Source organism: Phoxinus phoxinus (genome assembly GCF_949152265.1).
Source record: "Phoxinus phoxinus genome assembly, chromosome: 2".
NCBI classification, from domain to species: Eukaryota; Metazoa; Chordata; class Actinopteri; order Cypriniformes; family Leuciscidae; genus Phoxinus; species Phoxinus phoxinus.
The window spans coordinates 46645565-46672198 of record NC_136877.1 but is presented as its reverse complement, the minus strand read 5'-3'; the positions used below and the strand labels follow the sequence as shown (position 1 = coordinate 46672198).

Below are 26634 nucleotides of genomic sequence, written 5' to 3'. Positions count from 1 at the left end.
TGAATGTTTTGAGTATTATACACTGCAATTAACATATATATTTTATTTAGTAATTCTATACAGTACCTTCAAGTCTAGGCCTTCATTTTGAACTACTGTAGATGGAAATACAGTATACAGATAATGTCTAAAAATGCCCTGTACTGGTAGAAAACATATGCCAAGATCATGGGTTTGAGTTTTGGGAACATTGATAAAATGTACGAGTAGTGCTCTGTAAGTTGATTTGAATAAAGCATCTGCCAAATATAAAAAAACAGTAACACTTTACAATAAGGTTCATTATTTAACATTAGTTAACCGTTGTTAACATGAACTAAGAATGAACAATACTTCTAAAGCATTTATTAATCTTAGTTAATATTAATTTCAACATTTACTAATACACCAGTAAAATCAAAGGTTGTTAACATGAGTGAATGCACTGTGAACTAACATGAACAAACAATGAACAGCTGGAGTTTTATTAACTACCATTAACACAGATTAATAAATACTGTAACAAATGTATTAATCATTATTAGTTCAAGTTAGTGAATACATTAACTAATGTTAACTAATGAACCTTATAAAATGTAACCATAATACTTTCTAAAGAGGTCTTATGCTTGTTGCAGAGAGTTTGAAGCCGACGACTGTGGTCTTTGACAAGTGTTTTGTACACAGATATAAAACACTGAAAATCCAATACAAAGCAACAGGACAGCCAGACAGCCATAGCAGACTGTGTTCAACCAGAAAGCAAAGAGGTACAGAGTTTTGTTGCAGTAGTTCTGTACATTTGTTGGGTCATAACTGGGACGATGAACATAGTATATCCAGACACTCCCTGCAATACACAGAGAAAACGTTTTTAGTTGAGCTATATATTTCTTTGACTTCTGTGAAATTTTAACAGCAATGGCCATTTTCTACCAAGCTGTGACTATACAAATCACAACACGTAAATAGGAAAATGTTGGCGTTATTTAGTCACTTATTGGGAGGAGTATGCTAGCTGGAGCCGTTTACCTCCAGTCGTTGTGCTAAGCTAGGCTAGCGGTGGGCGTAGGGTTGCCAACTTTCTGAAATGGAAATAAGGAACGGGGGGACGGGACTAGAGTGCGGATCGGGCCGAATTTTTCAGTCCGAGCCCGGCCCGCGTCCGACAGAGCAGTAACCGAACCCGACCCGAGCCCGACAGGCATAAAGATATTTATGTTCGAGCCCGACCCGAGACCGGCAGTTAAAATCCCATTTTTTTCTCATACTAATGACAATTGTACGTTTGTTTGTGTGGAAAGCCCGCTTTTATTAAAGCAACTGTAGGAAGGCAATCGGAAATGTCAATAGGATGAGCGCATCAGCGCGCGGAGCAACAAGCGCTCTTAACACCTGGCGCGCGCACATTATGCACGTGTTTCGTTGTCACGGCTACATAAACAAATGTCCGCACACAGGAAGACGTATGTTATGGTAATATTTTACATGTATTTTAATCACAAAAACGAACGTTTGCATCAAGTGAAAGCATCAGGCACATCGGCTACATACATAATAAGCTGTTTTAAATTTAAAATGTTCAATGCCTTATCGCGCTGATGTGACTGAGCCCGACCCGAACCCGAACATCATTTCTAAATATCTGTCCGAACCCGGCCCGGCCCGTCGGGTCCCGTCGGGTATCCATCCTCTAGACGGGACATGTAACATTTAATTAGACAACATTTTAAGGAAGTGTAGTGTAGTGCAAATATCTTTATATAATTATACTTCCCTTATAGTTAACTTTCTTTCTAGTTCAAAACAATAATACATAAAAAAACAGCCAATAAAGAAAATATACAATATATATATTTTTATATTAGCTGTTTTTTTATGTATTATTGTTTTGCACTGGAAAGAAAATATTGCACTCAAATACTGAATTCAAGCAATACAACACCTGTGTGCACATGGAAAATCTCACAGAAACAAATAAACCTCCAGACTAAGCACATTGTGCAGCTATTTTCCCATTCAATTCTATATTTTTGTGCTCTTTTTCTTTTTCGCCGGCTGCTCGGAGGTAACGTTAGTCATTTTTACATTTCACGCTGTTGTCACTTGTCGTCATCGTTGCTACGATACATGACTCACAATGACTGAAACGACCAATTAAAAGGGCATTCTCTGATGATGTTAAAAACACGACGCTGATCATAGACAAACAGGGGGAGAAATTAGTATCTACCGCACGCACGGTCTGTTTTTTTTTCTTATCATAGCCTACAAATGTCTTCGTTCATAGTCTGACATATATTAGAAGCTATGTGTGTGTCTGTCATGGATTTGCACTGAATTGATTCTCAAAAAAATGGAACAAAGTGCGTTCCGTATCGGTTCAATACGGAACAAGACTTTTATGTGTCAAATACGGGACGATTCCGTATTATACGGAACGGTTGGCAACCCACCGTGGGTGCGTCAGACAGAGTTACGGCACTCACGGAGATTAAAAGGGTATGTATGGTATTATCTAACTCTGGGGGATACGGTGAATAAGCTAAAGTCCCAAAAAGTTGCGTGTTCCTTTAAGTTAAAGGTAAGCGAAAAATGTGTAGCCGCTATATATCCGCCAAATTTTTGTGACAACTCCAGATCAAACGTCCACATTTTTGTATTCCCCGCTCAATAGGCCCAGTCCGAAATGGCACCCGAAACACTTACATAACAAACTGGCAGCTCCGGTAGTCATGAAAATATTTATCTTGAACTCTGTCATCTGTCCCTTTAAAGGTACACTGTGTAGGAATTTCTCCCATCTAGCGGTGAAATTGTTCAAACGAAAAGTGCTCTCTAAGCGCCTCGCTTTTTCAAATGCGTGTTGCAACTACGGTAGCCGTGATGTACCAAGAAGCTATGACAACATGTCTTTCCAATAGCACTTCAGAGAGTTTTCTTTCGGGTGATGAGGTTCGTTATTTCAAACAAACTGCAACTTGACACACAACGAACAAACGAATGTTACAGTATGAACCACAGACTGTAAAAAGCATCTCCTGTGGCTCGGCATGAGTATGATCCTGCGTAATGAAGTACCGTCCAGAGCAACCTTTCAAATGTCCTGGGACAGCACAAGCGCCTCTCACTGATCACCTTGTCACGTGACGCTGGCTCTGAACGAAAACGCGTTGAGGTAGGCTAGTGCTTTTTGTCCCTCTCTGCTATTATAGTTTTTCAAAATGGCGGATCGACATGGAAGTCTCCTTGGACTCACCCGTCCAATGTAAATAAAGATAAGAAATTCTAAAGTCAGAGGTAATTTTACACCAATGAGGACATATTTATGGATAAAGAAATTGATTTTAGCTAATAAAATACTTAAACTACACAGTGTACCTTTAACTGTGACTTTGCAGCCCCACATTGCTTCAACCTGTCACATTATAGCTTATATCTCCAGAGAAAGTTTGACCCTTTCACGTACATTTCTCCATTGTACTTTCTATAAAATATCTTCACCCCTCCTTCTGCAATTCACATTTTGACAAATTCACTACCACTCACCTGCGATGAACCAGCAGACAACAAACAGGTAGAGGATGAAGCTGACGGAGATGACCAGCAGGGACAACAGCAGCATTTCAAGGGAGGCTTTTGCAAGCAGACCATAGAACAAGCCAAGGCTCACTATCAGAACAAGCAAAACAAATACACCAAATACTATGAGGTAGACTGGGATATAAGGCTGGACAGGACAGTCTCTCAGAAAGTAGGCCCCTAAAAAAAGTCAAACATAAAAGTCATCAGTCTTTGGAGAAGAGCAGTGTACAACAAAGTGTGTGAATGTTTCTGTCAATATTAAACTGTAAAAAAAATAATGTGGACGTAATAATGCATTCCAATGTTTCTAGCATAGATAACAGTGAGTAAAAAGGTAAAAAATACATGATTTACCAATTCCAATTTCTGCAATTAAAACCCCCAGTACAACAATAATCAGTATCACTGAAAAATGAAAAGATTACTCAGACAAGAATATGTTTACACACAATTTGCCAAGTATACAGTGGAACCAGGACATTTGGAAAACATATATATTAGCCTAACATAGGCTATAGAATATTTTTTTTATATAGGCCTATATATTCTTAACATGATTTAATACGATTCTTACCAAACAGTGATGTCAAAAATGGTGATGGCTTTGAATTGTCCATCCTCAGAATATCATTGTTGATGAACATGTACAATGACTGCTTTGAGTTAAAAAACAAAACAAAACAAAAAACATCGTAAAGGTGTATAAGACATTAAACGGAGTACATGGATATAAGGACTCGTAAGATTTAATATGTTAGTCCTCATTAAGAGTCTCACCTCAACTTAAATGTTGAGAAAAGCTTCCTCTTGCGCCTCCTGTGACGGTTAAAACAGCTTAAATGTGTAGTGCCAGTGTTCACTTCATAACTTTAAAAAGAAAAATTCTTCTGTTATCCGTCTTATTGATAGTAATTTCCAATATTTCCTAACTGGCGTAATGTTGTCACAGATGTGCAATCATGTTTCCGTCGTAGGCCACACCTTTCTGAAGTGCTCATTTAAATGCAAAGGAAATATTGAATTACTCACTGCTTAACCAAAATAATTGGATCAATGTATTATTGCAGTTTACTATAAACACAGCACCTCGAGACTATCTTTCCTAAAACCAGCAACGGAAATAACAACACTACTACAATGCAAAAGTTTTGGGGCTCAGTAGATTTTTTTTATATTCTTTTACTCCACAAGAACGCGTTAAATTGATCATAAGTACAGTAAATACATGTTTAATGTTACAATTATTAAAAATCTTATAACCCCAAACATCTGAACGGAAGCGTAAGTCTTCTTTTCCAACGTGACAACATTTCTCAAGTCTATTCTTCTGTGTGGAAAAGCCTATTTGAGAGGATTAAGAGCGCTGTAGCGCTTAACGGTACTTGGGACTTTTATTATGAAAGTCCGACGTGCACGAGCTCAGAAAGCTAATGATTCGTCACAGAGTGACGCATATCGCCCAGGGGGGCAGTGTTCCGAAAGACATTGAAGCCGACCTGGGCGCCGCCATTGGCTAGCGGACCCCCACCTGCTGTTAGCATTCCATTGACTCCCATTCATTTTGGCGTCACTTTGACAGCGAATAACTTTACATCTGAGGCGTTTAAAGACACCGTTTGTCCATTGTTTATTTCTAAAGAAACACGAAAATGTATAAAAGGCTCCATTACCTTGTATCTTACGTTATGGCCCCGTAGAAGCAGTTTTTGTAAAAATAGGCTAACGATTGCGTCATACCCGCGCGACTCTGTCGCACAAGTCGAAAAATTACCGTATGGACAGGCAGAGAAGCTCGCAAGCAATCCCGATTGTGGAGGCATAAAGTCAAGGGAGAAGCCCATAGAGAGTGAAAAAAGTTGCTCCCGTTGCTAGCTCATGGACAGCTAATGCTCACGCTCTCCGTCTCTGCGAGATTCGGAAGGGAATGATTCAGATTTCTCTCGGCACAGCTACTAGAAGACCTACAGGTTGCTCACGTCACATCTACGTCGTCAAGCTCAGTTTGAGCCTGCGCAGTTCGCCTTGCGATCAGGAAGTGAGTGCTTCTAATTGACTTCATTTCTCTCCGTTGAAACCTATGGGGTCGCTGTGTCCAGTTTATATACTGTCTATGATATCGCCTCAGATATCAGTTTGCATGCACGGACGCTGGAGAAGACGAATAACGTTGGTTATCAGCCTAAGATTGAGTGTATATTGTGCTTCTGTGCGTCTTATAAGAGTGAGTACAGGAATCCTACTGTATGCCGATCTACGCTCATTGTGATGTTATGATGCAATGATGCTGTTAACGTCCGTGTGGGCTTATGGCGCGATGCCAATTTACCCGTGTTATGCCTCATAACTGTCGATCATCAGTGTTCATAGATGATGTTTATAATGTTTAATAACTCATGTTGATAGATAATAACAGTAAAACGAGGGAAGATATAATTGTGAGTCATATAAGTAGCATAATGCTTGTCCGTGTGACGTTATATCTTGTGTTCATGCATGGTTCATGAATGAGGGGAGGAGTCAAATAGTTTGTATATTAATGCTATGATAATGTGGTATATGTAACGGTGCTAACGTGGTCATTTGTAATAGCGTTGCTGTTATTTGAGTGCTGTTCTTTGTCTTTTACAGGGAAACCACATCAAAATATCAGCACAATTCATGTTACACTCCCATCAGATCAAAACTTAACACCTACTCATTAAGCCAACGACATTACTCCATCTCTTCTTCCACCTGGGCCTCTTGTGCTCATCTCAATGATTGATTACTCGTTGACACTATTCCAAACCTCATACTGACTGTAATTCCTCAGAATTCTGGAAACAACCTGCTTTCGCAAGAGAAGGCTCAGATAATTCACTGTCACCCATAAAGCTCCAATAGGCCCATTGCAGGTCATAAGCCGCCTCCTACGTCTCTGGAAGTTGAGTAAGGTGTATGTTAGTGGTTGACTCCTCCCTCTGATGTTCATCTTATATCCTTGTCATAATAAAGCAGTTCAAGTTGATCACTTGTATCTCTGTGGTGTTCTGACCGACACACCTAGTACACTGCTAAACACACCTGAAACCAGCCCTTATCAGAAAGCAAGGTAGTCTTCACTACATTTGTGGTCCTTCGAGCCGGATAGCAGCTGTGCTGGGAGCATGGAACAGAGTGAGGAAGCATCGTGGGCCCCATCCACTCGGCCCAGACGGCAGTTAAGGCAGCCATTGTATTTAAGGGATTATGAGGTCAGTGCAGTGCGACCGAGGACACGTGGCCCACCACATGCCAGCCCGGCACCACACATGCCTAGAGGGGAAGAATGGAGTTCACAGCCACAGGTGAAGTGGAGTAGGAATCCCGATGCACCGTATGATTATGACACAAGCGCTGAGGAGAGTTTGAACGACACAAGCCTGGGATGGCCACATACCCCTATGCCCTACACTGAAGAGGGAGCAGGGCAGAGCGGGCTACACAGAGAGAGCAGGCAGTATGGTATTGCGTCCCTTCATGACACTAGAGGAGATCTGTGTGAGTTAACGACCTCAGCTGGAGAGCAAGGAGTAGTGCCGCAGGATCAGTCTTTCGAGCGATGGCCAATGCCACCCCTTCCACCACTAGGTGACTCATTAGAGGAAGAGGAGTATGAAGAGGGATTGCCACCTCCACCATGGCCTTCGCATGACTATCCTCCACTGCCTGCAGCTGCCGAGGAGCAGCGGGTGGTTACCGTCATAGACAGAATGATGAGTGAGTTACAGCTAATGAGGGACAGTATGTCTTCCAGCGTCACAGCCCATACTCAACCACAGTCTACCCCTCGCAGCTTGAACCACCCTCAGCCTAAACAGAGTCAAGAACAGCACCACACCCGGTCCTACACCCCGGGGCCAGCACCCTACATGCCCATCTCACGTCCACAGCCCAGTATGTATCGCACTGATGCGAAATCCTCAACTCAGTACCCAGCCAGGCCTGATACGAGCCAACCACACCCTGTTCGAGGCAGACGGTTCTCGCCAGCCCCAGTGACTCTGGGAGGAGGAGAGTACAGGGGGCCAGCGCCAAGAATTCCTTTCTTTCTCCATAAGGATCCGATGGAGTTCTCTCGGCTTAAACTAGCCCTAGCAAACCTGCTACCTACCGATGCTACAGAGCTTTAAGTATCAGATTCTGGTGGATCACATGAAACTTGAAGAGGCCTGTCTCATTGCTGACTCCTTCATCAACTCGCCTAGACCATACACTGACACCATGGCAGCCTTGACAGAGAAGTTCGGCCAGCCGCACCATGTAGCCTTGCAGAGGATAGCTGCAGTTATGAATTCGTCTGAGATCAGGAGAGGAGATGTTGCTGCCTTTGAGAGGTTCTCCCTGCATGTACAGTCACTCGTGGGTATGTTACAGACACTGGGCCCAGATGGAGAAGTTGAGCTAAGGTGTGGCTCACATGTGGCTAGACTTCTCACCAAGCTTCCCATGGAGATGAGAGCGAACTTCAGGCGTCAGATGTTCCATCGTCCTGGACACACTCATACGCTGTTCGACCTGGCAGAATGGCTTCGATACGAGTCGTGGTGCCAAGGTTACGACAACCCTTCAGACATCCGTATCCAAGGGCTGACAGGATACCGAGCCGATAAACGACGCGGCAAGCCAGCAGCCACAGTGCTACACGGAGCAGAGAGCTATTCGTCTAACCGGGCAACCAGACAAGAGAGTCAGAGCGCATCTACAGCCAGATGGAAGAGCAAAGCAAAACCCTACTGTCCATACTGTGAGGGTATAGAACACTTCTTAAATAAGTGTCCTGGTATTCAGAAACTCACCAGAGAGGAAGTCATAGAGTGGATCAGAGTCAATAGGAGATGTTGGAGATGTGGGAGGGCACATCAAGCAGCCCAATGTGACCTCAAGAAGCTTTGTGATGTGTGCCAAGGAAAACATCTGAAAGTCCTGCATGACGCCAACGTACGCTCTAAGGCTGAGCAGCCAAAGGCTGAAAGTTATCTGGTGAGTACCAGTACAGAAGTTCTCTACCTGGACAGACCATCGGCCCACTCTCGTGTTCTGTTGAAGGTCGTCAGGGTTCTCTTGCGCAACAGAGACAGGACATTAGACACTTATGCAATTCTGGACGATGGTTCAGAGCGCACAATGCTCCTCCCGGAGGCAGTTGATAAATTAGGTCTACAGAAGAGGCCTGAGGATCTTGCTCTCCGCACGATTAGGCAAGAAGTCCAAACTCTGACGGGAGCTGCTGTCTTGTTCAAAATCTCATCCTCTACTAATCCCAAGAGAGCATTTCGGATAGTGGAGGCCTTCACCTCTCGACGCTTGGGTCTAGCGGACCACTCCTACCCCATCGTCAGCTTGAAGAGGAAGTACAAGCACCTGGCAGATCTCCCCCTCGAGGCATTCGATCGCGTTAAGCCGCTTGTGTTAATTGGTGCAGACTACCCCCATCTGCTTAACCCTATCGAGCCGGTGAAAATGGGCCCTCCTGGAGGTCCGGCAGCCATTCACACGAGACTGGGATGGACGCTTCAAGGACCCGCACACCTTACACAGTGGGCACCGAGCACCCAGCAGTGTCTTTTCACAAGTGTCTCACCTCAGACGACAGAGCTGATGCAGAATGTGGAGATGCTCTGGAAGATGGACACCCTGCCATACCAGAGCTGTAAACTAGCAATGAGGTCGAAGCAGGATAAGGAAGCGGTGGAGCTCCTAGAGGCCAAGACCAGACGAGTACAGGTGGCAGGCATCTACAGATATGCCACACCCCTGCTACGGATGCGAGACATTCCCCCGCTCCAAGCTCCTAAGGAAGCTGTCCTACCCAGCCTCAGAAGTCTGGAGAGACGCTTGGCCCGGGACCCCCTGCGAGCCGACGAGTACTCTGGAGCAATCCGCAAGTTGGTGGAAACTGGAGCGGTTAAGAAGATTGACTTAAGCAAAGCCTCACCCACAGAGGAGACGTGGTTTATACCTCACCACTTAGTGAGCCACAACGAAAAGAGTCGTTTGGTCTTTAACTGCTCCTTCCAATTCCGAGGTCGAAGCCTTAATGATACCCTCCTTCCTGGACCAACATTGGGGGCCTCTCTTCTGGGCGTTTTACTGCGCTTTAGGGAACATGCGGTGGCAGTCAGTGGTGACATCAGAGGCATGTTTCACCAGGTTCAGCTCTTACCAGAAGACAGGCCGCTCCTCAAGTTTATCTGGAGGGACATGAAGCGTGATAACCCCCCTGATGTCTTCGAGTGGCAGGTCTTACCGTTTGGCACTGCGTGTTCACCGTGTTGCGCTACCTTCGCGCTCCAAATGCATGCAAGGGATCATGGAGGGCCAGGAGAAGGAGTCAAGCACTCAGTGGAACACTGCTTTTACGTGGACAATTGTCTTCAGAGTGTGCACACAGCGGATGAAGCTAAGGAGCTTGTTGACCGGCTCAGGGAAGTGCTAGCATCTGGAGGATTTGAGATCAGGCAATGGGCCTGTAACATACCTGATGTTCTTAGGCACCTACCTGCAGAGGCGAGGTCCGACAGCATGGAGCGATGGCTTTCGCACGAGGAACCTGGATATTCAGAACCGGCCCTCGGACTCACCTGGCACTGGGAGACTGACACCTTAGGCTACAAGAGCCGACCTCTGGAGTATGGAGCACTCACAATGAGAAATGTTTACAAGGTGATGGCCCGACAGTATGACCCCCTGGGATTCATTGCACCTTACACGACCCGCGCTAAGATGATCGTCCAGAGCATGTGGGACAAGCCGCGTGACTGGGATGACCCACTTATCCCGCAAGATCTGCAGAAGGCATGGAAGGAGTGGGAATCAGAGCTACACCTGCTGTCACGCATCTCATTATCCCGGCACTATGCTTCGGCTCAAGCTGATCAGATGGTTGCTTCCAGACAGATTCACGTGTTCAGTGATGCCTCTGAAAGGGCATACGGATCAGTCTCTTATCTGAGAACAGAAGATACCCAGGGACGGGTTTACTTGGCGTTTCTGGCAGCTAGATCCAGGGTAGCACCCCGACGGCAACATTCCATTCCCCGTCTCGAACTCTGTGGTGCCTTGACAGCTGCCCAGTTGGCCAAGACGTTAGAGAGAGAACTGATGTTGAAAATGGATCAGACAATCCTCTGGAGCGATTCGACAACAGTGTTAACCTGGTTACAGTCGGAGTCATGCCGCTTCAAAGTCTTCGTGGGTACACGTGTCTCTGAGATCCAGGAGCTGACAGGAGAGAATACCTGGCGCTATGTCGACTCCGCGCAAAACCCGGCAGATGATGTGACACGTGGGAAGACATTGGCAGAATTGGCAGTGCCTAACCGCTGGAGCCAAGGTCCGTCCTTCCTCCTTAAGGGACCTGATGAATGGCCATCATCACCAGGAGGGGCGTCAGAAGAGGATGTCACGGAGTACAGGAAATCTGCGTCGTGTGGAGTGGTATCTAAAGCAGATAGACAGGAGACTCAACTGGACCAGCCATACGAGTCCTGGAAGGATATGGTTGAGGCCGTAGCACAGGAGGTACATGGGGCGGCAGACCGTGATGAGTCCTTGATAGCGGAAGACTACCGGCAGGCTGAGATGACTATCTACCGGAGAGTTCAAGCTGAGTGCTTTCTGGAGGAGTTGCGTCACCTAAAGGCAGGGAAAACGGTACTTCGGAGTAGTCGCCTTCTTGCCCTCTCCCCGGAGCTGGATCCCGACGAGGGAATCATACGAGTTGGAGGAAGACTCAGACGTGCTGAATGGTTAGACCCCGCATTCAAACATCCTATTGTCCTGGACCCTTTGCATCCAGCAACAAAGCTCCTTATCCAGGATTACGATGCTCGCCTCTGTCATCCGGGTCCTGAGCGAGTATTCGCAGAAATGCGCCGGGTCTTCTGGATTCTCCGTGGCAGGGAGGCAGTACGGAGGGTGCAACACCAGTGCAAAGAGTGCCGGAGATGGAAATCTAAGCCCTTGGTCCCGAAGATGGCTGACCTACCCGTAGCCCGTCTACGCTTATACAAACCGCCGTACTACTCTACGGGTGTCGACTGCTTTGGGCCTTTTCAAGTTAAAATAGGACGACGCTCAGAGAAGAGATGGGGCATCATCTATAAGTGTCTTACTACACGGGCTGTGCATCTGGATATCCTGCACAGCATGGACGCAGACTCCTTCTTGATGAGCCTCAGGAGGTTCATCGCTCGCCGAGGTACTCCAGTTGAACTCTATTCCGACCAAGGTACGAACTTTAAGGCAGGGGAGAAGGAGCTCCGTGAGTCTTTTAACAGCATGTCTCCCGACCTCCAACGTCTCCTAGCCAAGCAGAAGATTGATTTCCACTTTAACCCCCCTGCAGCTCCTCACTTCGGGGGAACATGGGAGAGGGAGATCAAGTCTGTCAAGACTGCACTGTACACTGTCATAGGAGTTCAACCTATCTCGGAGGAGGTACTACGTACTACCTTACTGGAGGTGGAGGCAATACTGAATACCAAACCTTTGGGCTATACCTCATCCAGTGCGGCTGACTTGGACGCTGTGACTCCTAATGTCCTCTTGATGGGGCGGCTTGATGGGGCATTACCTTCAGTTGTTTAACCTAAGAGCGAGGGACTTAGCCGGCGGAGATGGAGACACAGCCAGGTTTTTGGCAGATCACTTCTGGGCACGGTTCATCAGGTGTTACCTGCCGACCCTCCAATGCAGGCAGAAGTGGCATGGTGCCTCAGCTGTTCTGACAGTGGATTCAGTAGTTCTGGTGATGAACCCCCAGTTCCCGAGAGCACTTTGGCCAGTAGGCAGAGTGGTTAAGGTACATACGAGTGCGGATGGTCATGTGCGATCCGCGGACGTACAAGTCAAAGACAGAGTATATACCCGGCTCGTCTTATTACTCTTCCAGTTATCCCAGATGGTGAGGAGGATGAGGAATGCCCTCCGGTGGCTTCAAATTAGGACGAGTCTTTTACGTGAGCAAATTGCACGCAATTTGGGGGCGGCTGTGGAAAAGCCTATTTGAGAGGATTAAGAGCGCTGTAGCGCTTAACGGTACTTGGGACTTTTATTATGAAAGTCCGACGTGCACGAGCTCAGAAAGCTAATGATTCGTCACAGAGTGACGCATATCGCCTCAGATATCAGTTTGCATGCACGGACGCTGGAGAAGACGAATAACGTTGGTTATCAGCCTAAGATTGAGTGTATATTGTGCTTCTGTGCGTCTTATAAGAGTGAGTACAGGAATCCTACTGTATGCCGATCTACGCTCATTGTGATGTTATGATGCAATGATGCTGTTAACGTCCGTGTGGGCTTATGGCGCGATGCCAATTTACCCGTGTTATGCCTCATAACTGTCGATCATCAGTGTTCATAGATGATGTTTATAATGTTTAATAACTCATGTTGATAGATAATAACAGTAAAACGAGGGAAGATATAATTGTGAGTCATATAAGTAGCATAATGCTTGTCCGTGTGACGTTATATCTTGTGTTCATGCATGGTTCATGAATGAGGGGAGGAGTCAAATAGTTTGTATATTAATGCTATGATAATGTGGTATATGTAACGGTGCTAACGTGGTCATTTGTAATAGCGTTGCTGTTATTTGAGTGCTGTTCTTTGTCTTTTACAGGGAAACCACATCAAAATATCAGCACAATTCATGTTACACTCCCATCAGATCAAAACTTAACACCTACTCATTAAGCCAACGACATTACTCCATCTCTTCTTCCACCTGGGCCTCTTGTGCTCATCTCAATGATTGATTACTCGTTGACACTATTCCAAACCTCATACTGACTGTAATTCCTCAGAATTCTGGAAACAACCTGCTTTCGCCAGAGAAGGCTCAGATAATTCACTGTCACCCATAAAGCTCCAATAGGCCCATTGCAGGTCATAAGCCGCCTCCTACGTCTCTGGAAGTTGAGTAAGGTGTATGTTAGTGGTTGACTCCTCCCTCTGATGTTCATCTTATATCCTTGTCATAATAAAGCAGTTCAAGTTGATCACTTGTATCTCTGTGGTGTTCTGACCGATACACCTAGTACACTGCTAAACACACCTGAAACCAGCCCTTATCAGAAAGCAAGGTAGTCTTCACTACATTCTGCTTTCTCCTCAGTTTGAGAATTTCATTTCCAGTGGGAAGCACATGTCTACATCTTGCATATGGCACAATATAGTCTTATGATGACCCTTACTAAACTTCAACTTAAATAATGTTTAATTTAAAATCTATAGTAATGAAGGTTACTCGCCTATCAGTTTTAGATGTGATTTTTAGCCTTAATTAGGCCTATCTGTTAAGCTCTCAAGTAGCCTATTAGAATCGGGTGGCTTTATTATACTGTTAAGACCACCAAAAAATGCACTCTTTTTGAATATTAAAAAAACAACATGTAGCCTTGGAAAGGAAATAATTCGCTAAAAGGACTAAGGAGGCTGTCATGTCATTGCCTGAACGCCAGGGGTAATTGTCTCCTTGTATATTGAACTGTTTCTCGCCCTCCATTGAGTTCACTTCATTCCCTGTTCAGTTCTTGTATGAAAATAAAGCTCTGCACATGAGTCATAACTGTTGAACTGAAACTGCAATGCACACATTTTACACATATTTGTTTTCTTAACCACTCTTTCTCTCTGATTATTTCTGACACTTTCTGCATGGCTGGCTAAACTATATGTTTTATAAAGATGATGTTGCTTGGTTGAAACTAGTAGCTTAAAAAAATATCCGGTTCCAAAATAACTATTAAGGTATTAAGGAGATTTGATTTTAGATTATTATTATTATTTAAAATCACCATTCATTTGTAAGCAAACAAAGACAATAACATTCATTCTCTTTACTGTCAATTCTTACAATGTTCCCAAAACCAAATTATTTCAAATACAATTAAATATTTGTTTTAAATGTGTTACTTAATACACACAGTTCAGTTGAGTTTATCCCCCAAAGCCATCAAGAACTCTGGGTATGCACAGTATGCACCACTGTCGCAAAGCATTATTTAGCTTCGCTTCAGCTATGAGAAAGAGACATCCACTCTTTCTCATGGGGGGGGGGGGGGGGGGGGGGGGGGGTTGTTTGGGCTAATTTAAAATATAAAGTGTTTCTCAGAAATTGCTTACTGCACCTTTAAGATTAGGCCTACCCACAGAGCTTTTACTAATCTTTTGCTATTGCAAAAATGCAAGTACAGATTAAAAAACAGCATCCGAGCAACAGCCCCACACCTAACAGAATGTATCCCAGAGTGGTGGTCCAGAATGCAAACAAGTAGACGGTCTTATTACAGTAGGGATCTCCAGTCACGGTTTGGTTGTAGTTCGGAGGGTAAATAGAGTAAATCCACACACTGCCTGTTAAAAAAAACAAAAACAAATATATTTCAGAAATATAACTTATTTTAGATTACGAATTAATGACATTGGCCATTTGATGAAACAGGCTTCACTGATCCCGTTACTTCTCTGTTTAACATATTTTATTTTAGATTATGATTTTATGAAGTTGCCATCATTCTGTTACTATTTACATTTTACATTACATTTATGCATTTGGCAAACGCTTTGGAAGCGACTTACATTGCATTTCAAGCTACACATTTACATTCTTATCAGTTCTTGCTTTCCCTGTGAACCAAACCCATGACCTTGGCGTTGCAATCGCAGTTGTATAAAGCACAATAAATAAAGGCAACCTGACTTCAATTGACTATGTTTACAATTTAAACTTTTGTTAAAAAACATTGATTCACTTATATATTTGTTTACCTTTAGTCATTTTTAAATGAATTAATTAAATACTTAAAGGGACTATATGTAGAATTGAGAAACCCTTGTTTATTAGTGACACCGGTGGCCGTTAAGTGAACTGCAGCCAGCAACTTATTTCTCGTGCTCGCACTCGTGCACACGTAACATACAAGAGACTAAACATGATTTAAGGCCTTGATTTACTCACGGCGAAGTTCATTTCAAGTCAAAAGAAGTTGGTAATACTTTTGCTGTGATATACTAGACTAGACGGATTTCAGAAAAATGGCCTTCTATAAGAAGTGAGGAGCATTTATGGGTACAAGTCGGGAACCGGCCTACCTTACATATTTCAAGGGTGCTGAGTCCAAAAAAACTGGTACCCAAGCGAAATTTTGAGTTTTTTACCTTCTAATTTGTATATCAAAATGGCCGCCAAATTGCCTATCTTGCTCAGTCGTTGGACCATTTTCCCCTAGTTTTTTTGTAAGTAGGCAATCAAGATGAGGAAATTAAGTTTCTAGATCGATAGTCAAGGGTCAGAGCAAAGATATAATGGAGGCTCACTGCCTTTTTTATGTATATATATGCAAAAACATAATAACTAAGAAAAACACCATTGCAAGTTGTCTGAGATTAATTTTTTTTAATGCAAATTAAGCATTTGTTCTCTAAATTCTAAGACGGAAAAAACCCAGGTGAATAGTCTCTCTGTCACTCACATGCACGCGTGCGCAGGCCGCATACACACACCCCTCCCCCTCCGTGCACGCCGCGTCTCCATGAGAATGAGTGATCAACGTTGAAAGCAAGTTCGCAAAAGGTTGGTATCTCGTGAACACCTTTACACAATCACGCATTAAAAAGTGGTATATCGACCCGAGAAGCGATTAACTTTTAGAAAGTTAACTAGTCGCAAGTTTAAGGTAAGATGCACTTGGGCTGTCGATGTCAAAACACTAGCCTATAGCCTAAGCTGTGATTCAAATATTAAATAATGTTATGTTATAACACATTACTGTTGTGTAAATACACTGTTGATGCACAACAGTGTATTTACAACAGTAAACAGTACAACAGGGGAAAACCTCTGTTCCACAAGATATTGAAGCCAAAAATTATCATTAATTTTGAATTAATGTAAAACGCGTTGTGGCAGCATGCAGACATAGGCAAGACGGCTCGCGTGCCTATTGGCTGTCCTGCGGCAACTGCAGCAGCCTATCGAGAGAGGCCGATCGTGACGTCAGATCCAAAGGGGGGGCTTCGCGCCCACTACGTCACGTCCCGCCGAAACGGGCGTGGCCTAGGCATATAAATACAGCTCGATGGGCTGATATAATCTGGTTTTTCATCGCCGAAGCGAACCAGAGCGTGTTGCAGGCACGGCAAAGATACGCAGTACTCGTTCCCTCTTCTAGAGAGAACCGAGGTTACGTTAGTAACCGAGTACGTTCTCTTACGAGAGGTTCTCTCATACTGCGTAATATCTTATGCTACGGGGAACACAGTGTAAAACGCTGTGCGTGCTGGGATCCAACACCAAAGTCCCAAGGGCAGGTGCCTGGGGCTCATATAGTGCATAATCACCAGGGACTCACAGAGAGTCTGAGAAGAGAGGCTGGAAGCATCATTCCCCAATAAGTAGCATCCTAAGGGAGCTAATCACATCAACAGTGTTCCACACAGTCAGGGTGAAAATGTTCGGTCTTAACTGGGTAACAGTATGGGTCTTACTCAATGCCCATGGAGTTATTTTATCGATTCAGTATTCTGAGCCGAAGCAACGGGGCAGACAGTACTGATTTTTAGACCGAAAGTAGTTTAGCCTGCAAGGCGGGAACCTCTAGGTTATAAAACCTTATAAATGTATACGGGGAGGCCCAGCCTGCCGCCATACAGATATCCTGCAAGGTAATCCCGCTAGACCACGCCCACGACGAGGCCATGCCTCTAGTGGAGTGCGCTCTGACACCCAAAGGACACTGCAAGCCTTTAGAAGTGTAGGCCAGTGCTATGGCTTCAACTATCCACCTGGATAGGCTTTGTTTCGATGCGGCTAGTCCCTTAGAACGTCCGCTGAACGAAACGAAGAGCTGCTCAGTCTGTGAGCAGACACGAGCGAGACACATAAGCTCTTAATGCCCTGACTGGGCAAAGGAAGCTTGCGTCCTTTTCCTCGTTGTAAACCGGCAGGGCAGACAGGGAAATATCCTGAGCCCTGAACGGTGTGTTGAGGGATTTAGGCACGTAACCGTGTCTTGGTTTGAGTGTTTCAAATGTTTCATGTCCGATAAATGGATTGGCTCGAACGGGGCACCTTTCATTGCTTCCAAAACCGTAGAAAGGTCCCACATGGGGACTGAAGGGGGTCTGGGAGGGTTCAGCCTCTTGGCTTCCTTAAGGAAGCGGATGACCAGATCGTTCCTCCCTAGTGACTGGCCAGTCGCTGGTTTAGTAAACGCTGCTATGGCCGCCACATAAACCTTGAGTGTGGATGGAGTTCTGCCCTTATCCAGTAGCTCTTGAAGGAAGGAGAGAACTTCCGTAACCCCACAGTCTGGGGGTGAAAAGCCTCGAGCTCTGCACCAGCCAGAAAACACAGACCATTTTGAGGAATAGAGTCGTCTAGTAGATGGGGCTCTAGCCTGCGTGATCGGGTTTAACACTCCCTCCAGGAGGTTAGCGGGTACCCGTTGATGGCCCACACATGTAGGGACCAAAGCTCTGGGTGAGGATGCCAGATCGAGCCCTTGGCCTGAGAGAGGAGGTCTTTCCTCATCGGTATTGGCCATGGGGCAGTGCTTGTCAGCTGCATCAAAACTGGGAACCAAGCCTGGTTTTTCCAGAGCGGAGCCACAAGTAGCACTGAAAATCCGTTTTCCCTGATTCGTTCCAATACCTGAGGCAGGAGCGAGATGGGGGGAAAAGCATAGAGTGGGCAGCGGGGCCAGGCGTGGGCCAGCGCATCCCTGCTCTTGGAGAAAAACTTCGGACAGTGAGCGGGACGCAAACAGGTCTACCTGCGCTCTGCCGAATGTCTCCCACAGCAGTAGCCCCGTCTGCGGGTGCAGAGACCATTCTCCTGCTGGAACATTGTTTCTGGACAGTCTGTCTGGTCCCAAATTCAGGTGACCAGGCACATGTGCTGCTCTCAATGAGCGCAGATTGTGCTGAGTCCAGACCAGGAGGCGTTCCGTCAGCCTGTAAAGGTTTCGGGACCTGACGCCACCCTGGCGATTTATATAGGCCACCACTGACATGTTGTCCGAGCGGACCAAGACGTGGTAGTCCTTTATCTGAGGACAAAAGCACCTCAGCGCGTTGTCGACTGCCATCATTTCCTAGACAGTTAATGTGTAGAAGCTTCTCCCGTTCTGACCACTGGCCAAAGAACGGTCTGCCCTCGAGCACCACTCCCCATCCCGAGGTGGAGGCGTCCGTGGACACCACCTTCACACTCAAGGAAGTCCCCAGGTTTACACCTGACTGATACCAGTTGATTGTTCTCCAAGGTTTCAGAGCTGAGACGCATTTCTGATTGACCGTGAGGCGAAACAGACCAGAGGCCCATGCCCGAGGTGGTACTCGCGCTTTTAGCCATAACTGCAGCGGGCGCATGCGAAGCAGACCCAACTGGAGTACTAATGATGCTGACGTGACGCTATTTGTATTTGGAAATACACGTCCTTCAGATCTATTCACATAAACCAGTCCTCTTGGCAAATCTGTGCGAGGATTTTCCTGGTTATGAGCATTCTGAACTGGCGTTTCACAAGCACTTTGTTCAGCTGTCTTAGATCTAGAATGGGTCTGAGAACCCTGTCTTTTTTCGGTACCAGAAAATATCTGCTGTATAGACCCCCTTCGCTCTGAGCTTGAGATAAAAGCTCTATGGCCCCTTTGCTCAATAGTTTCGCCATTTCGGCTCGAAGCAGATGAGCTACTTCGTTTTTTACCGTATTTTCGACCCGCGCCGTGTAATGGCGGGGACGTCGAGCGAACTGCAGCGAGTAGCCTCTTTTTATAATGTTCAGCACCCATTATGATACCTCGGGAAGCTTTGCCCACGCATTTGCGTGAATAGCTTGGGGTAGACACTGTTGAGTGTCTACATACACTGTTGAGTACAAATACACCAAAAGTACATCGTAGAAAGTCTGGAAAATGCACCATCAATTGCTCAGCAACCTCGGAATTGGTGATCTCACGGAGGAGACTCAAAGATCTTCAGAGGCTTTTGTCTGCAGAATATATGATGTGCATAAAACAGACTCTGTTGATGCAGCAAGGTATATACTTTTCTCCAGGACAGGTAAACCAGAAGCAATGCCGGCAACAAGCGATGCGATCTCTGTGATTTGGCGGGATCGTATATCATTTTTTCAATGTTTTTGTTTCATGCACGCCTTTTTTTCCATCTTTCGAGAAGAATGGAGGCTGCGTTGAAGTGATTTGATAGTGTTTTGGGTGCCGGGTCATATCGCTATACAACTACTTTTCAATTTGCAGAAAGAGAAAGCTGAAAATTATCAGAAGAGCAAAAACAAAAAGAATGATTAGATGGAGATGAATGACATGTATAGCAGCATGCGGTAAGGAACATTCTTCTGTTTATGATATATCATACAGCTAGACCTGTAATAACGGCAAGACATTTCCTAGTAAAGCCTATTGACGTCATATCAGGGAGATAAGTCAGTAAATTTGAGCAAAATCACAGGCTTCGGTTATCCCGTGTGAATGCGCCACACGAAATTCAGATGTGTGGGGGTCATTTCTAAATCACACGTGGTCCTCAGATAGTACTAATCCCGTGCGAATAGGGCTTAAGAGTGATATTGATTGAATATTTATGTCGGCCTTAAAAAATTACACAAATAATGCTTAATTTCAACTTAAAAGTTGGTATTTTGCATATATATATATACATAAAAAATTTATTATATCCATTATATCTTTGCTCTGACCCTTGACTATCGATCTAGAAACTTAATTTCCTCATATTGATTGCCTACTTACAAAAAAACTAGGGGAAAATGGTCCAACGACTGAGCAAGATAGGCAATTTGGCGGCCATTTTGATATGCAAATTAGAAGGTCAAAAACTCAAAATTTCGCTTGGGTACCAGTTTTTTTGGATTCAGAACCCTAGAAATATGTAAAGTAGGCCGGTTCCCGACTTGTACCCATAAATGCTCCTCACTTTCACTTTTTGGGTACATCCCATCTAGACTATACTGTTAACAAACATCCACACTGCTGAGAGCGACGTTTAGATGAATATGTAAATATGTGCTCTGATATATCAATAACAAAAACGCACAACAACAATGACAGTGGTGAGAAAAAAGCATCTGATCGTATGCGATGTGGATATTTTTGCACCAGCTCTGCAATTCACCGGCATCATGAGAATAGATGAGGTAATTAAAATATCACAGTTATGATAGTTTGATTATTATGAAGTATATTTGAGACTATAGACTAAAGATCTGGTATTGTGAGACTATAGTTTGAATTAATCACGTTTCTTTGAATGACACATTGATATTACATATTACAGTTCAGAATGGCTCTTTCTGCATTATCTTGAACATTGTATAAGCATTCGCTTCATGTGTCATTGAACGTAAGAGAGGCTCTCGGGAGCGTAAACGTCACATCCTTTTGATTTTCCTGGTAAAAACCTCCCGAGTCCTTCACATAAAAATCAGTCTACAGGGTTTCATAGACAACCTTGAAAATTGGGGAAGGTCTCTTTTTTTTTTTTGTTACAAGATGTTCACACATTGGCAATAAATAAAAATAGCGATTAAAACATGAACATTCTTACATATAGCCCCTTTAAGTTAATTAATGTTAATTGTTAAAGTCTTTGTTAAAGGGACACTAAGTAGGAATTACTCCCATCTAGTGGTGAATTTGTATTTTGCATTCAAACTAATTTTGCTCTCCAGCGCCTCACTTTTTCAAATGCGCATTGCATCTACGGTAGGCGATATGTACCAAAAAGCTTTGACATGATGTCTTCTAATAGCACTTCGTCGAGTTTTCCTTCAGGTGAACAGGTGTTATTTCAAACAAACTGCAACATGACAACAAACAAATTACTGACTGTGAAAAACATGAAATATTGTAGTTAGACCTATGCCCAGGGTGCGATTTTTTCGCGGGGGGGTGTGTGTGTGTGTGTGTGTGTGTGTGTGTGTGTGTGTGTGTGTGTGTGTGTGTGTTTTGAAACATTGTTATTAATAAAAATAAATCATGAGAACATGAACTTCATCACTGCATTTTGCAGGAATTGTAAAATCTTTTTTCTTATTAACTGATGTAGCCTAACGCAATTAATAAAGTTTTTCTATTCTATTCTATTTCAGCTTTCCCCACACATGTGAACTGTGATCATGCAATAACGTTAACTTTACATCGCGATGCTGAGCTACAGTGAAATGATAGAAAAGACATTATCTGTGATAGCAATTCGCCTCATTCGCGCAAACTGGAGTAGAATCACTCGCGCCAGACGCTCAACAGTGAGCGAGTAATCATTTAAAAATAAAATTTATTTTAAATCAAACCACGGATCCGTGATAAGTTTTGTGAACTCACTGCTCTGCACCTGCGTTTCGGCTGGCTCTGAACGAAAACGCGTTGTGGAAACGCGTTGGCTTAGTACTTTTTGTCCCTCTCTGCTATTATAGTTTTGCAAGATGGCGGAACTACATGGAAGCCTCCGTGGACCTACCCGTCCCATGTATATAAAGATAATAAATTCTTCATTTATAAGGATAAGTCAGATAATTGGCCGAGGTATTTGTACACCATTGAGGACATATTTATGAATAAAAATATTGATTTTAGATAATAAAATACCTAAAAAGATACTTAGTGTCCCTTTAAAGAATTTAATTATTAAAGTAAAAATTCCAATCTATAAAAAAACTTTTTCTTTTCTCTCTAAAATTCAATTGCAAAGTTTAAAATTAAATATAATTTTTTATTTAGTTACATAGCCTATTAAACAGACATTGTCTGAGCTATTTTACAGAACAAAATTTCATATTCACACCCAGATTTCAGGCAGACCCACACACAAAAGCACATTGCAAATTTTCCATTCACAGAATTCTAATGAAAATCTGCTGTTTGTTTGGCAAGTGTCTTTGTAATGGATTAACTGAACAATGCACAGAAGCTTTCAGAGACCTATGAACACATTAAATGACCTCTTCCTCCCACATACCCCACCCAATCTTACCACTGATCAGCCAGCAGAACAAGAAGATGGAAACCAGAGCGTTCCACACAGTGCAGATTAGGCTGAGCGAAGTACGATTTCCCTCCTCCGTCTCCCTGGCGCATGGAAGACAAGACAGCAAGGCCAGAAACACACCAAACACACCACACACCAGCACATACACTGGGATATAGTGCTGCTGGGGACAGTCTTTGAGATACACGGCACCTGTGATGATACAGGCAACACAACAGCACCTTAAATAACTGAAGGTATAGGAAAGGAATAAATACAGTACTCACATTCACTGCAACGCACCTATTGCAATCTGAGCAATGGGAATAGCCAGCAAGAGTAGTTTTGAAATCACTGAAATACAAATCAGTCCAAAATTTGCTATGTCAGTGTACGTGTTCATTAAGTGCAGAAGTAACAATTGTTTAGGGAGTAAAACTCTCATACCAAGGCAATGTGTACTAGTCTTTGGAGGAGATCTCACATAATTCAACATTTGATTTGGATCCATGGTTCCTATGCAAAGCATACAAAACCCAAAATTAGCTGTCTGTGAAAGCAGTTAATAAATCATGACGATCTAATGACAATATATAATTTCTATAATAAATTAATTTGTATGATCATCTTTTTTCTTAACAAAATTTACATTAAGTGTAAACATTATATTGAGTTAGAATTGAGGTGAATGAAATATTGTACAACTATTAGTTGTATCAGTAAAGTTACAGAGTCTGTAAATAATACACTGACAGACATACTGTACCTCTGACACATAAGTGATACTTTGCTCAGAAAATGCTTACCTGAAGGTCTGGTTCTGGAAAGTCTTTACCTGACACACTCCGGGATTAGAAACTGTCTGAAATGATTCTTCATGGGGTTTTATACTCTCTGGTTTAGGTTTCAACATCTTTTTTTTTTTTTTACAGTTTTAACATTTCAAGATAAACTGGTTCTTGCTGTGCGAACAAAATGACAAACATGACAAGCATTATGCTGGAATGTGTTCAATAAGCTGGATTCATTGTCTTGCAGTGGTTGGCCTTTTGATTTTCTCAGTGAGAATTGGGAAGTTTTCTTCTTCGTCGGTTCCCCTATTATGCGGTGTGCAACAAGGGTCCATTCAGGGCCCTCTTCTCTTTTCACTTTATATGCTACCATTGGGTGCCATTTTTAAGAAGTGTATAATTTTCTTACCATGCTGACGATATACAGTTTTATCTACCAGCTAAAACTGACAGTTTTTATCCTTTGGACTTGCTCTGCAACTGTTTTGAGGAGATCAAATGTTGGATGGCTAATCATTTTTTGCAATTAAATGAAAGCAAAAGCAAAATTTTGATTTTAGGCCCCTCCAGGTCTTCATCTCTTTTTAATTTAGATTCTATTGCCGCCAGTGTTTAACCTCATGTTAGGAATCTTGGGGTTACATTTGATTCGTCACTAAATTTTGAGAAACAAATCAGTACAGTGGTAAAGGGCAGTTTCTTTCATCTGAGATCGGTTGCAAAATTAAAACAGTTTCTACCTCCGAAAGATTTGGAGACCGTAATCCACGCTCTCTCATTACGTCTGGATTACTGTAATTCTCTGTATTGTGGCCAGCCTCAAACTGCAATCTCTCGCCTGCAAATAGTCCAAAATGCGAGACTTCTTGCCGGCACAAAAAAGAGATATCACATTTCTCCAATTTTAGCGACTTTACATTGGGTTCCTGTAAAAATTTGAATTAATTTTAAAATTGTGTACAAGGCTTTATCTGGCGTTACATCAAAATATATCTGTGACCTTCTGCCCTTAAATATTTGCTGCTCCTTCATTAGCCAGTTTTAGGTGGCTTTTGATTAGTTATAGGTTTTTATTTTGACTTTTTATTGTATTTTGTTTAATGTGTTTATATTTTGTATGCTGCATGGTTTCTTTTTGCGTTTTCTTTTTTATATGCTCAATGTTTTATTGTACAGCACTTTGGTCACTTAAGTTACCCACCTGTTCCCTGTTCTGTTGATTATCTTCCCCTTTTGTATTTAAGCCTAGTTTTCCTCAGCTCCTTGTCCTATGTTAATGTTATATTCTTGTGTGTAGTGCTTTATGGTTCCTGTTCGTTCTGCATCACGCATCTCTCTCTTGGTGGATTATCTACACACGCTACCCGTAACACTACGAATACATAGTAACACTAATGTATTCAATAAACTGGATTCATTGTCTGTCCTCCCAGCTGATCCTCCGAATCTTTCGTAAGGATCTGTGATGGTATTGTTTCATGGCTGTAGGTGGTCCATGACTCGGCTCCATACAGCGGGATGGGGAGCACAAAGGCTCTGTAAACCAGGAGTTTTGATTGGGCGGTTAGGTCTCGGACTTCGAAGACTCTTTTCCTGAGGCTGGTGTAGGACCTGGGTCTTCTTGATGTTTCATTTTAGGCCCAGGGCTCTGTACGGCCTTGGCAAACACACAGACGTTGGGTTTCCGTGTTTTATGAGGACTTTCGATGATTTTTATACTGTACAAACTGTATATTCTACCCCTAACCTACCGATCACAGAAAACATTCTGCATTTTTACATAAAAAATATAATAAAATTCTGTATTATTTATAAGCCGAGAGTACACACACACACACACACACACACACACATACACACACACAAAAATTTAAATTCATGTCCTGAGTAAAAAGGTAAAAAATACATGATTTACCAATTCCAATTTCTGCAATTAAAACCCCCAGTACAACAATAATCAGTATCACTGAAAAATAAAAAGATTACTCAGACAAGAATATGTTTACACACAATTTGCCAAGTATACAGTGGAACCAGGACATTTGGAAAACATATATATTAGCCTAACATATAGATTTTTTTTTTATATAGGCCTATATATTCTTAACATGATTTAATACGATTTACCAAACAGTGATGTCAAAAATGGTGATGGCTTTGAATTGTCCATCCTCAGAATATCATTGTTGATGAACATGTACAATGACTGCTTTGAGTTAAAAAACAAAACAAAACAAAAAACATCGTAAAGGTGTATAAGACATTAAACGGAGTACATGGATAAGGACTCGTAAGATTTAATATGTTAGTCCTCATTAAGAGTCTCACCTCAACTTAAATGTTGAGAAAAGCTTCCTCTTGCGTCTCCTGTGACGGTTAAAACAGCTTAAATGTGTAGTGCCAGTGTTCACTTCATAACTTTAAAAAGAAAAATTCTTCTGTTATCCGTCTTATTGATAGTAATTTCCAATATTTCCTAACTGGCGTAATGTTGTCACAGATGTGCAATCATGTTTCCGTCGTAGGCCACACATTTCTGAAGTGCTCATTTAAATGCAAAGGAAATATTGAATTACTCACTGCTTAACCAAAATAATTGGATCAATGTATTATTGCAGTTTACTATAAACACAGCACCTCGAGACTATCTTTCCTAAAACCAGCAACGGAAATAACAACACTACTACAATGCAAAAGTTTTGGGGCTCAGTAGATTTTTTTTATATTCTTTTACTCCACAAGAACGCGTTAAATTGATCATAACAAGTGACAGTAAATACATGTTTAATGTTACAATTATTAAAAAATCTTACTTACCCCAAACATCTGAACGGAAGTGTAAGTCTTCTTTTCCAACGTGACAACATTTCTTGTCTATTCTTCTGCTTTCTCCTCAGTAGCCTATGAGAATTTCATTTCCAGTGGGAAGCACATGTCTACATCTTGCATATGGCACAATATAGTCTTATGATGACCCGTACTAAACTTCAACTTAAATAATGTTTAATTTAAAATGTATAGTAATGAAGGTTACTCGCCTATCAGTTTTAGATGTGATTTTTAGCCTTAGGCCTATATCTGTTAAGCTCTCAAGTAGCCTATTAGAATCGGGTGGCTTTATTATACTGTTAAGACCACCAAAAAAATGTACTTAAATTTAGTAAATTTAATTACAAAATGCACTCTTTTTGAATATTAAAAAAACAACATGTAGCCTTGGAAAGGAAATAATTCGCTAAAAGG

At 42.9% G+C, this 26634-nt stretch overlaps 2 protein-coding genes across 9 annotated transcripts; both read right to left on the bottom strand.

The window, feature by feature from the left end:
* Positions 1 to 19: 19 nt before the first annotated feature.
* Positions 20 to 25915, bottom strand: LOC306994561 (transmembrane protein 272). 8 transcript variants are annotated; one of them, XM_079605137.1, is made up of 5 exons: positions 25720 to 25912; positions 25519 to 25600; positions 25307 to 25357; positions 3529 to 3741; positions 20 to 829 (listed from the first exon to the last, which is right to left on the bottom strand). In XM_079605137.1, the coding sequence occupies exons 2-5, from the start codon at positions 25586 to 25588 to the stop codon at positions 603 to 605; spliced, it is 561 nt and encodes a 186-aa protein (XP_079461263.1). In that variant the 5' UTR covers positions 25589 to 25600; positions 25720 to 25912; the 3' UTR covers positions 20 to 602. The 8 variants fall into 8 exon arrangements, with proteins under 8 accessions (XP_079461263.1, XP_079461268.1, XP_079461266.1 ...); XM_079605138.1 differs by having other exon boundaries at positions 21 to 829; positions 25519 to 25597; positions 25720 to 25914; XM_079605136.1 differs by lacking the exons at positions 25307 to 25357; positions 25519 to 25600; positions 25720 to 25912 and adding exons at positions 3919 to 3969; positions 4139 to 4217; positions 4342 to 4381 and having other exon boundaries at positions 467 to 829.
* Positions 14349 to 23511, bottom strand: LOC306994563 (transmembrane protein 272-like). The gene is made up of 5 exons (XM_079605145.1): positions 23407 to 23511; positions 23048 to 23116; positions 22904 to 22954; positions 22607 to 22813; positions 14349 to 14949 (listed from the first exon to the last, which is right to left on the bottom strand). The coding sequence occupies exons 2-5, from the start codon at positions 23109 to 23111 to the stop codon at positions 14756 to 14758; spliced, it is 516 nt and encodes a 171-aa protein (XP_079461271.1). The 5' UTR covers positions 23112 to 23116; positions 23407 to 23511; the 3' UTR covers positions 14349 to 14755.
* Positions 25916 to 26634: the final 719 nt, after the last annotated feature.

What these genes read in the sequence shown, in the direction of transcription:
- LOC306994561 (XM_079605138.1), bottom strand. Translation starts at nt 25,588, where the DNA reads ATGTTCATCAACAATGATATTCTGAGGATGGACAATTCAAAGCCATCA. An exon ending in ATTTTTGACATCACTGTTTG is followed by an intron (nt 25,358 to 25,518) that starts GTAAATCGTATT and finishes TTTATTTTTCAG; the next exon opens with TGATACTGATTATTGTTGTA. An exon ending in TGTCTGCTGGTTCATCGCAG is followed by an intron (nt 830 to 3,528) that starts GTGAGTGGTAGT and finishes TGTGTATTGCAG; the next exon opens with GGAGTGTCTGGATATACTAT.
- LOC306994563 (XM_079605145.1), bottom strand. Translation starts at nt 23,111, where the DNA reads ATGGATCCAAATCAAATGTTGAATTATGTGAGATCTCCTCCAAAGACT. An exon ending in GACTAGTACACATTGCCTTG is followed by an intron (nt 22,955 to 23,047) that starts GTATGAGAGTTT and finishes TTTGTATTTCAG; the next exon opens with TGATTTCAAAACTACTCTTG. An exon ending in GTTCTGCTGGCTGATCAGTG is followed by an intron (nt 14,950 to 22,606) that starts GTAAGATTGGGT and finishes TTTTTTTAACAG; the next exon opens with GCAGTGTGTGGATTTACTCT.